This window comes from Triturus cristatus, chromosome 11 (genome assembly GCF_964204655.1).
Source record: "Triturus cristatus chromosome 11, aTriCri1.1, whole genome shotgun sequence".
NCBI lineage: Eukaryota > Metazoa > Chordata > Amphibia > Caudata > Salamandridae > Triturus > Triturus cristatus.
Window position 1 is genome coordinate 420,094,486 of NC_140594.1, and position 11,608 is coordinate 420,106,093.

Genomic DNA, 11,608 nt, shown 5'->3' on the forward strand with positions numbered 1-11,608 from the left:
TGAAGGTGCACTCATATGTCATAATGAAAAAAAGGCAAATCAGTTCAAATTAAATATTTGCTAATGATCACACAATTTGAGACCAGTTCAGAGATCAAGTACATTACCGTTAGGTCGAGTAAGTTATTCAAGTTACTCGACCTTGAGGTCTAGAAACATTTTTATGATTTTTCGAGGCCTGCTTATGGAGGTTGCGTTCCTGTCCCAGGAAGAGGTAATACTGAGTTTAGGAACTGCAGCCACTTCTTTATTCTGTAGGTGACACAGCAAGCTGAGGAGAGGACATTCAGCAGCTGGGCTTTTATAATAACAAGGTCCACATACAGTGGAGAGAAAAAGGGGCGAGAGGGGGAAATTATTGCCAAGGTTGACAGAATTGTTCAACAGCATAGGCTGTCCAGATGGTTTGCCAGTCCATTTAGGTGAGAATGATTTGGTACAATTGTATCCGTTTCAGTTGAGGGACATCTTGGCACGGCGTCTTGGAGAAAGTTTGTAATTGAAAGGGAGGATTGACTCCAGCCACAATAAGGCTGTTTAAGCGGCTGGACTGGCAAAACAACTCAGGGTGTGGAGGGTTGGTTCCAGGGGTGTGGGACTGGGATTTCTTCCTAGTTGAGTTATCCAAATATGGAGTTTGTTTGTTAAATTCTTAAGAGAATTTATTCAAAGGTTGCGAGAGTGTCGACTGGTAGTTTGTTTTATAATGTTGCAGGATGTATTTTAGGGAAAGGGTATGCCTTGGTTAGCTGTTGTTGTGTATGTGATACCTTAATGTTAGTCTGCAAGGCAATGGCCAAGGATTATACTTATGATACACAATTGTCTCATCAAAGGGCCTTTACCACATATATCCATGCAGGGTCATACTTGGGGTGTCCTGTTTCATACAAAAGTTAATTCTGCAGACAGATTTTATCTTTACTGACCAACATTATTCTGCACGTATGTGTACATCAATTCCATTATTACAACTTTCAGAAACTGTCAAAATACCTATTTGTTTTTTTCCTAGTTGTGTTGCTTATGTGCCTGGGGTAGCAACAGGCCAGGCCTGCTGGCCAATCTCATACACATGTACAGACCTCATGCTAGCAGTGTGTTGCGCCCAGTGGCATCCTGCGTCACTCAAGGCATCACAGCCCTAATCTGCCCACACTAGGATGCACAATACACATGTTATATCTACCCTGCACTTATGTATGTTCCAGACCTGTCTGTACTACACTTACCCAGATCTATAGCTGCCTGCACTGCAGCAACCCTACTTTTCCACACTGTTTCGATGTTCTATACCTACATGTGCTGTGTAGACCTGTACTGCGACTCCACCTGCCTCTGCTGTCATCACCTTCCTCATGACCTCACTTTCAAAGTTCCCAGCATCCTACATTCCTTATATTATTTAGCTTATCAATTAATGTATTTTTCGCTTTGCATTTTGGTGCTTAAGTCCTGTGTTTCCAATTATAAATGCAAGACTGCAAGTGCCAAAATGGAAAATAAAAAAGCTGGATGAGCAACTTGGGACCTGTGAAATTTGAGAGCACTGAACTATGCTTAACTATAAATGCTTCACTGAACGCTCTGTACCTGCGCTGCACTTACCCCACCCTATGTCACTTCATTTACACTGCTCGGTCACCCTTGCACTGCACGAACTGTCTTCATCCGTCTGTTTTCAGGTCGAAGCCTGCACAGGTTGGTTTGCTAAAGACTTCTTGGGGACATTCAGAAAGCCTCCCTGGGAATGCATTCTGCCTGTTACTTATCATTGGCATTATGTTTTGTAACTCACAGTTGCTTGCTTTCTATCTGCTGGCTGCATTTGTTTTAGGTTGTCCAGGCTGGGGTTAGTCCCTCCTGTCGAGCATAGCCTGTTTACTGTGATCTCCCAATAGTGCTCACTTTCTAGCACAAAACACAATTTAAATGTCTGTAAAGGATCTGTGCACATGTTTTAGAATTAGGAAAGCACAAATGAAGCACATATTTTCTGTAAATCTGAAGTGTGCTGGAAACATATATTTGAAAATGATCAAAACAAATCAATACACTAGGTGATGTCATTTCCACACATTATCATTTGGGCGCTGTATAGTTTTATCAGTAAAAGCAATTGTCATTTCAAATAAAAATGTGTTGTCTGAAATGGCAGTGCAATACCGCACCATACATACTCCATTCTATGCCACTCCACAACACTTTAGGCCACTCCACTCTACGATACTCCACTCTATACCACTCCAATCTATGACTCTTCAATCTAAGCCACTCAAAGCTACTCCACTCTGACACTGCACTGTGCCACTCAATGCCACTCCACTCTATGCAATTCCACTCTATGGCACGCTGTGCAACTTCACTATACACCACTCTGACACTCAACTCTACTCTAATACACTCTACTCTAATACACTCCACATTATGCCACTCTACAACACTACAAGCTATGCAACTCCACTCTATGATACTTTACTCCACTCTACTCTATGCTAGGGCACTCCACTCTATGACACTCCACTCTACACCATCCACTCTACTCCACATCCCTCCACCCTTCGTCACTCCAGTCTATGCCACTCTACTCCACGCTTCACTCTACTCTACAACACTTTAATCCACTCTACGCCCATCCACTCTAAGAAACTACATGACACTTTACTTCACTCCACACAATGCCACTCCACTCTATGCCCCTCCACTCTACAACCCTCTATGCCCCTCCACATTACGACCCTCCATGCCACTCTGCTCTATGCTAAGCCACTCAACTCTATGACATGACACTCCAAAACACTTCACTGTAGGCCACTCCACACCACTGTATGACACTCTTCGTTCGCCCCCCCACTCTACGACACTCCACGGTACGACACTCTATGACATTATGTCACTTCACTCTACATCGCTCCACTCCACTCTATGACAATCTGCAGAACTCCCTCTATGCCACTCTACGACACACTACTCCACCCCACTCTATGCCACTCCACTCTATTTCACTCCACTTTACGCCACTCTACACCCCTCCACAACCTTCTACTCTATACCACTCCACTCTAATGACTTCACTCTAAGACACTGCATGCTACTCTATGGCACTCCACGCCACTTTACTCCACACTATGCCACTCTACTCTATGATACTTTACTCTACTCTACTCTATGCTATACCACTCCACGACACTCCACTCTACTCTACGCTATGCTACTTCACGACACTCCATGCCACTGCACTCAATGCCACTCCACTCTGCGACACTCTACTCCACTCTATGCCCATCCACTATACGACACTCCAGGCCCCTCCACAGTACAACGCCCCACTCTACAACCCTCCACTCTACGAAACTCTACACCACTCCATTCTACTTAACTCTACAACACGTAACTCCACTCTATAACATGACACTCCACTGTAGGCCACTCCAGCCTACGAAACTCCGCTGTATGCCACTGTATGACACTCCTCAAACTCCATTACACTCAATGCCACGCCACTCTAAACTGTGCTCCACTCCCTCTATGCCACTCCATGTCACTTTACTCAACTATACTGTACGAAACACTACTCCACTGCGCTCTATGCAACTCCACTCTGCGCCACTCTACACCACTAAACAACCTTCCACTCTACGCCACTCCATAACACTTTAAACCACTCTCCCCTGCGCCATTAACTTTTAGCGATGCTCAACAACTGCCACGCAGGTGTACAACATGGGTAAAACACATTGGCAAAGGGAATAGCTCTAGCATAGGGTTGACCTATTGACTTGCCAGTGCTTGTTCTTCTCCCAAGGTATTCACCCGACCGGACCTGTACTTCCACTTAACATGCCTTGCTGAGCTCACACTGCTCGACTTCATTTTAACTGCACTACCTTCATCCACTCTCAACAAAACCCACCTGTCCTGTACAACTATGCTTGCATCAGCTACATGTTCTCCCCTCGCTGCTCACCACGTACCTTGTTTCAGCACCTTCTGCCGCGCCAGTTTATCGGTCACCAGAGGCGCGGGGGGTCTGCGGCTGTCATGGGCGAAGGGGTTCGGGGCGCGGCTGCCGAAAGCCCACCTGAGGAGCAGCAGGAGCGCAACCGCCGCGACAACCACGTATAGCAACATCGTGAATACCAGTGACCGACACAAAGGGGGTGGGGCTGGAAGACTACGGCTCTGAATGACACCAGGGGAATCGGTGTTTACTGGACTGAATCGCGAGGAATAAGTGCTGTGAGGGACTTGGGCCGAGGCGTTACTTTAGGAACTCCAGGAGTCCCCCTCGCCCCAGCACCAAGAGGCACCTAATGACGCCACGCGCCACCCCTTCCCTTCCTGTCAGCCCCAGACAGAAGCAAGTGTCGCCGCTTCAGTAAGTCATTGAAGGGGCGGAACAGCCCCTCCCCGGGGCGGTCTCATTTCTTCGCTCCTCCCTCCATTCGGCAGAGTATGATATGCAGTGCAAAGGTAGCTTCCAGTGAAAGAACAACCGGGACAAATGCAAATAATATACTCTATACATATAAAGATGCATGTACAGTGATGACTTTTGAGTGCTAGTGTATTTCTACACCTTTCTTCCTGATCTCATGCGCTCCTTGAGAGGCTTCACTCTTACACTCTCTTCTTATCTTTTTCCAGGGCTTTAAGTGGGATGCAAAAAGAATGTGTTTGTGGGAGCATGGGGTGGGTCTGTAATAGGGCGGTGATTTATGTCATTAAGGGCGTAATTCAAACGTAAACTATTTGTATTGAGTCAACAGATATTGTAATTGCAGGAATTACAAAATTGTCATAGCATACAAATATCTATATATTTAATACTGAGCATGTGACTATTATATTATTAGTGAAAAACAAAAAATCGAACCATTTAGGCCCGTAAACGACAGCTCAAACATTTCAAAACTCTGTGTCATATACTGCAAAACTATAACCCGGTCATGCCCCTCAAGCCCATCCCCCGCATCATATCTAGCTGTGCATCCTTACTGTCCTGTGCTACATCTCTATACATTGTCGAAATCGGCAGGGTGTGGCGTAGGTGGTTCCAGTAAAAGGCCCTTATAGTCCGCCCATCGTTTCCATAATTTAAAGTGCTTCTGGGGGCACCCTCGAGCTTTAAAAATAAGTTGTTACCCAACCGGTATTTTTATTCCTCTTTGAGCTTTCTGTTATTGCATCCAGATATATAACGCAAGTGACATACACCTAAAATACAATCAGCCAGGACTACCAGCGTCTCTCTTGAATGCTCTTCCTCCCATCTCCTTCACCGTCCCCAAGCACACAACAAACCCACTTATCTGTAAGCACTGCTTTTTTTTACTATCAATATTTTGTAACTGTTTTTTCCCCCAGAGAACATTTTAGAAAAAACTGAGCCAGATGGTTCTTTTTAGAGCACAATTTCCACCAAAATTTGCTAAAAAGGCAAAAGGCTCAGAAAAAGCACTCATGTAGTTTTCCAAATCTGGATAGGCTGGAGACCAAGGACTGGTGAGTGCAAATTAGCACTTTGTACAGTGGATACCCCACTCTGCACCAGAAGAACATCACTGGATTCTACTACCATGCATGCCAACATGCTAAAAAAAAAGCACCTACTTCCTTTCAGTAACGGTCTTTCTGGTAGACACTCTAACCACAGATTCCTCACGTTAGAATACTCCCAGGCACCAGACTAAATCCAGAAACTTTTCTTCAGGTGAGCTCTCGTGCGCCACTAGTTGGTGACTTGCTGAGCCACATTCACTCTGCACCACCTCAGAAGTGATGGAGCAGAGCCGCATATTAGCACCACCCCTGAGAGCTGACATCAGTTTCTTGTTATTTTCTCTTTCCCAACCCTTAAATGCGGAACATGAATAAATGTTGGAACCTGTGTATTCATTAAGTAGAGGCCACTCCACAGAAATGGGAAGAGGGAGGGCAGTGAGGAATCTGCAGTTAGATATAATATAGACCAGAAAGAGTGTTATCGAAGATAAATAACTTGTTCTTCTAATTGAGACTTCTAACTGCAGATTCTTCACCTTAATATAGATACCAAAGCACTTACCCCCCCCCCCCCCCAGGTGGCGGGTTTTGTGGAGTAGATCCAGATCCAAAAAGTCCTCCAGGATCATAGAGGAAAATGCCCCTCCACCAGCCCTGGCTATCAAGGCAATATTGCTTTATGAAACTATAGAATGACTCCCACCTTTCAGCCAGGCAGAGGTCAAGGACAAACACTCCACTAGCCAACTCAGTGGTTGCAGCCTTAGCCCTGGTAGAGTCTTAGCCTGGCTCTGAAACCTTCCAATGCAGCTTCTTAGTGCATAGCAGATCTAAACGCAGAGGACTATCTGCCTCGATAGGCTCATCTTCTGCACAGCCTACCCTTTTTGACACGGAGGACCACCCAAAATTCTGATCGTCCACATGGTATTTCTTGAAACGATCAATGTAAAATATCTCAGCCCTTCTGGGCTCCAGCAGATGGAGCTTCTTCTACACCTTCAGAGGGTGAGGGGATCAAAGAACGCTGGTAGAATGATATATTGCCCAACATGTAAGGGAGTCTGGGCAAGAATGTTGCCCAAGCTTTCATCACCATCTTGTGCAGAAAAAAGATGGTGCATGGTGGTAGCACTGAAAGTTCCTGGAGTTCACTCATGTGATGAACTGGTGTAATCGCAATGTGGAAGATGGTCTTTAAGGTCTGGTGGCACAGTGGGAACTATATGCATCATCTCAAAGGCATGCACATGAGACATGTCAAGACTCAGGTACGGTCCTACTGCAGCATCACAAACGACTTGGGAGGGAACATGCATGTCAAACCTTTAATATATCCCACTGCAACAGGTGAATTAAACAAGGACTGTTGGTCTGGTAAACATAGAAAACTGAAAGGGCTGAGAAATACCTTTTATTGCTGCCCAATACAAGGGCTTCCTGGGCCAAAGCTAAACAAACAAAAGGACATCCAACACCTCTGCTTGTAAGGGATCAGTCTTATGAGGGCCACATCAGGCCAGAAATTTTCCCCAGCGCATGGCATAAATGGTTATCTTCAAAGACGCATTGTGACAAGGATGACATCCACCACTTCAGGTGGTAGATCAAATGCAGTCAGTTGCCGTCGCTGAATCTCCACTCATCGAGGTGTAGGTTGTGCAGATTTGGGTGGAGGACTCTGCCCTGTTGCTGCAGGAGAAGATCCAAACAAAGTGGTTCCAGGTTCCACACTCACCTGGTGCTATACGGAATGACTAGGATGATGTGGGCCTAGTTGTTCTTGATCTTTTTCCAGAATTCAGAGCGGAAAGGTGTACAAAAGTCCAATATTCTATTCCAGTTGGAATGCATTTCCTAATGAGTTTTCTTGCAGAATCTCCAATGCACAAAACTTTCAATGCTGCATATTCTTAACATTGGTGAAAAGATCTAGCATGGGTTCACCCCACTGCTGGAAGATGCCCTGCACCGCTTTGGGATGTAGACACCACTCATGACCTACCACACGCCGCATGCTCATCTCGTTCGCTCTGGTACTCAGGGAAATGCCCTGACACTCAAAGCAGACCCTACTTGCACAGGACCCAGGAACCTACTCTGGACTGCTTGTTGCAATATCATATGATGGTGATTTTATCTGTGAGAACCGGCACTTGCCTCACATAGAGAGATGGCAGGAAAGCCTTGTATAGCCATATGAACGGCTTCCAAACCAAACAGATTGGTGTGGAGATGACTTCTGACAAAAACAAGAATCCGGGGTGTGTCCATGCAAGACGGATGACTAGCCGCACACCTGGACTGCTCTCGCTGGCCATAAATAAATCCTGCACCATCCTGGGTCCACATTACTATTTCACCCCTGACGATGTATGGGTTGCTTGTGACCCCCCTCGCTTGCTTGGGAGCTGGTCTGTTGAGCTGGGGACTAGTGTCGCAGCCTGTGGTGCGTGGCGCTATTGCAGTATGGGGTTGGAGCCACATTGTGCATGCGGCGGCCCGGAGGTGAGCGATGTGAAGGAGGCTGAGGCAGAGCCCGGGCACCATTTGGTGCGGGAAAATTTGGCACGCTGGGCCGTGACCTGGCAGCCCTGTGAGGGATTGCCAGGCGGGAGGCTGCACATAGCGGCCGGTAGAGTGGAAATGCTGTATCGGCCTGGTGGGAGGAGCCATGGTTAGACTGTGGCGGCCCCGGGTGATCGGTGGAGGAAAGGCTGCATTGCAGGCCTGCTGCACACAGACACCGGCTCTCACCTTAGACACCAGAGAAGGTGTGGAGCATTGGTCCAGATGGTGCTGAAGCTCCTGTTGGTCAGGAGCAGAGGGCATGTGCAAACAGCTGCACTGGTGAAGGGGAGAGGTGAGCAGTGCTCCCTTCCTGACTTGGGAGCGCTCCACACCCCCAGGAGTGTGTGGCCTGCCCCTGCTGGGTCGAAGGAGTAGAGATTAATTGCCCTGTAAAGACTGGCAACAACTGGGGAGATGGCGCGGACCCTGGCCCTGAGCTGAGAGCGCTGTGACTTGGGTGCGCCTGGAGCTGCTGGGGACTGTGTGTTGATGGCCTCTGAGGCAGGGGCCCATTGGCGGCGGCGGCGGCTGGTGCTCTGATCTGGGAGTGCCCAGAGTGGGGCGCATTGATCACTGGGGACACTCATGCTCGAAGTAACCTGCGCTTGGGCCCTCCGGCAATGAGTCGGGCCACCGCAGAGATGGGGAAAGACATGCCTGCCAAGGCAAATAAATTAGATAACTACACCCTCCCTGTACAGAAGGGCATTGCTGTTGGGGAGCATGCTAAGTGGGCTACGACGGAGGTGATGGGGGGCCCGACATTAGCGTACATCCTGGCTGAGATCTGGGGAACAAAGGAGACTATGTTGGTCAAAATCGATACTGTGGCCATCGAGGTGAACGTTCACCAAGCGGAATTTTGAAAAATGACGGAGAGGGTCAAGGATGCGGAAGGCAATGTTAAGGAGCTGCAGCAGGAGGTGGCAGCGCTGATGAAGACGGTGGCTTCGCTCCAGTCCCTCTCGACTCCTGTGGAGGAGTGGATTGAGTACTCAGAAGGGCACTCCCAAAGGAATAACCTGAGATTTACTGGATTCCCCAAATGAGCCAAGGGACAATTGGCTGAGTTGTTCCTTGAGGACAGGATCATGAACTCTTTGAAACCAAGGAAGCTCTCAAAGTTCTTCATCATAAAACAAGCCCATCGGGCACCGGTGCCCAGGCTTGGGGCGCAACCAATTGCCATCCTAGCCCGTCTATTTAATTTTAGAGACCAGGATGTCCTCCTACAATATGTCTGGGTACACGGGTTCCCGCAATATGAGGGCAGGAATAGCATGGCCTTCCCGGACTATACCTCAACGTGCAAGAGCTCCGCAGAGAATTTGTAATGATTAAAAAGAGAATGAGAGAACTGAACCTTTGATACTGCCTGATGTTCCCAGGAATGCTTTGTGTGTAACACAATGGAAAGATGTTCTTCTTTGCCATGCCGGGAGAGGCTGGTGACTGGCTAGATACTATTCGTGAAGCGAAACCAAAACAACCCTTAACCTGTAGGAACAATGGTAGTGGCCCCAGCTGCCAGTCAGAACATGTGCGGAGGCACTCGACCGTATTGGAGGTCCAGGAAGTGTGTCAGGCAGATAGGGCTGCTCTTGGTCTGCCCAGATGGTACTTTGGAAGACTCGAACTTTGTGCCTGACATCAGTGATTCCTTCTTCCGCAGCAGGGTGGATCATGACTCCCTGAGTGACAGCCCAGAACTGGGCTGATGAGTGAGGTGGCTGCAGAGATGGAGCCTTGGTTCCTTATGGGCCACCCTGAACTGGGCGGTACCAAAAGATGGCACTTCAGTTGGTGGCTCATGGATCGATCAAGGACGCTGAGACAGCTGGTTTGCCTGTACTGTAGACTAAAGTGATGTATTTCAATGATTGTGGAACCGATACAGAGAAGAGCATGTTAGGGGCGGGTCACCGAAAGTCTCTTGATGCTCGATCCTGGGGGGGAATTCAGTATGTTGCTTTGTACTTTATGCATGCCTATGGACACTTGGGTACTTGCTGGTGGGTAGCAGAGGAGGGCAACGGTCCCCATGGGCGGATTGAGCACCTTTCGTCTTGTCACCCCTCCGGGTTGATAGGCCTTCAGTGTAATGTAGTTGGGGAGGTTGAGTCTGTGCCCTCCATTGGGTGAATGAGGTGGTGGATGCTGAATGTTGTCCTGGAGATTATGGGCCAGTGAAGTTCGGGTTCACTGCCTGTGGGTGGGGGGGGGGGTGAGTTGGAGGTTCCTCTTGATGTTTGTTCTGAAGTTTAGGGGTTCAGTATTGCTCTCCTGTGCAGGGACGTACTATGCCGTGTGTAAGGTCAATGTGGCTGTGGGGGTGGGGGAAGTGTTTGGGGATGGGTGAAAGGGGCACTGAGATACAGAACTCAAGATGGAAACTGTGTGGAATTCCTAACGTAGAACATTCACGGCCTGGTACAGCCTACAAAGCGACGTAGTGTGTACTTGTATCAGAGTTACTACGGGATCTCAGTGGCTTTCCTACAAGAGACGCATACTTGGGGAGATTGTTTTGGTCAGTTGATACGTAGATGGAGGGAACAACTATACACAACCTCCTACTCAAGCTATGTTAGGGGGACACTAATCTGGGCAGTGCCAGGGACCACGTTTCTGGCGAAAGGAGTGAAAGTGGACACTGAAGGGAGGTATGTGATTCTGTTGGGGACCCTGGATGCCAAGGACAGCTGTATGGTGAATATTTGTGGCCCCAATGGGGATGACGCTGACTTCTAAGAATCAGTGTTGCGAGCAGTGGTTGAATATCTTGGCCCAGAGTTGGTGGCTAGGGATTTGGACTGTGTGTTAGATGGTAATGTGGACCGTACCCCCCAACTGATATGAAGCCTGCCATGATTGGTTACCTCTGGGAGGCCAAAGAATGACTAGGGTTGCAGGATGTGTGGAGGGTGCATCACACAGGGCTGTTGTAGGAAAGTGCCCCTTTTGACATGGTTACGCCCCTCCAACACTTTTGCCTGGTATATGAAGCAACTTTGCTTACCAGGCCTCCAGTGCTAGTGTTCTTTTCCTAAACTGTACCATTGTTCCACAACTGCCACCACTTTAGACTCCATGTACGTCCCTAGTAAATGGTACCTCTGCTATCTAGGGCTTTGGGTCTAAGGAAGACCCATAAGGGCTACAGCATGAATTGTGCCACCCTAAGGGTCCCCTCACCAAGCTCATGCAAATTGGTGCCATTGCAGCCTATGTGTCTTGGTGCAGAGAAACTGAAGAGTCGACATGGCACATATCCCTGTGTGCCATGCCTGCAAAGCACTACATGTGGTATAGGTAAGTCACCCCTACAGCAGGCCTTACAGCCCTAAGGCAGGGTGCATTATACCCAAGTGTGGGCATATCTGCGTGACTGGATGTGTCCCTGTGATATCTAAGTTGGTTCTTAGATATCAAAAGTGCACAGGGAAGCCAAGTACATAGGCTGGACACTCGTGTTTATGAGTTCCCCAGCTGCATGATGGCTTCACTGTACCCACAGATGTTTTGTACTTAA

General features: G+C 48.1%; 1 protein-coding gene across 1 annotated transcript in view; it reads right to left on the bottom strand.

Moving 5' to 3' along the window:
* The window catches only part of LOC146784360 (all-trans-retinol 13,14-reductase-like), a 141,246-nt gene extending 136,845 nt beyond the window's left edge, over positions 1-4,401 (bottom strand). The window contains exon 1 of the mRNA XM_085636194.1: positions 3,975-4,401. Within this exon, the coding sequence (XP_085492320.1) occupies positions 3,975-4,131 (157 nt within the window). The 5' untranslated portion in view covers positions 4,132-4,401. The remainder of the gene's footprint in view (positions 1-3,974) is intronic.
* Between the last annotated feature and the right edge of the window lie 7,207 nt (positions 4,402-11,608).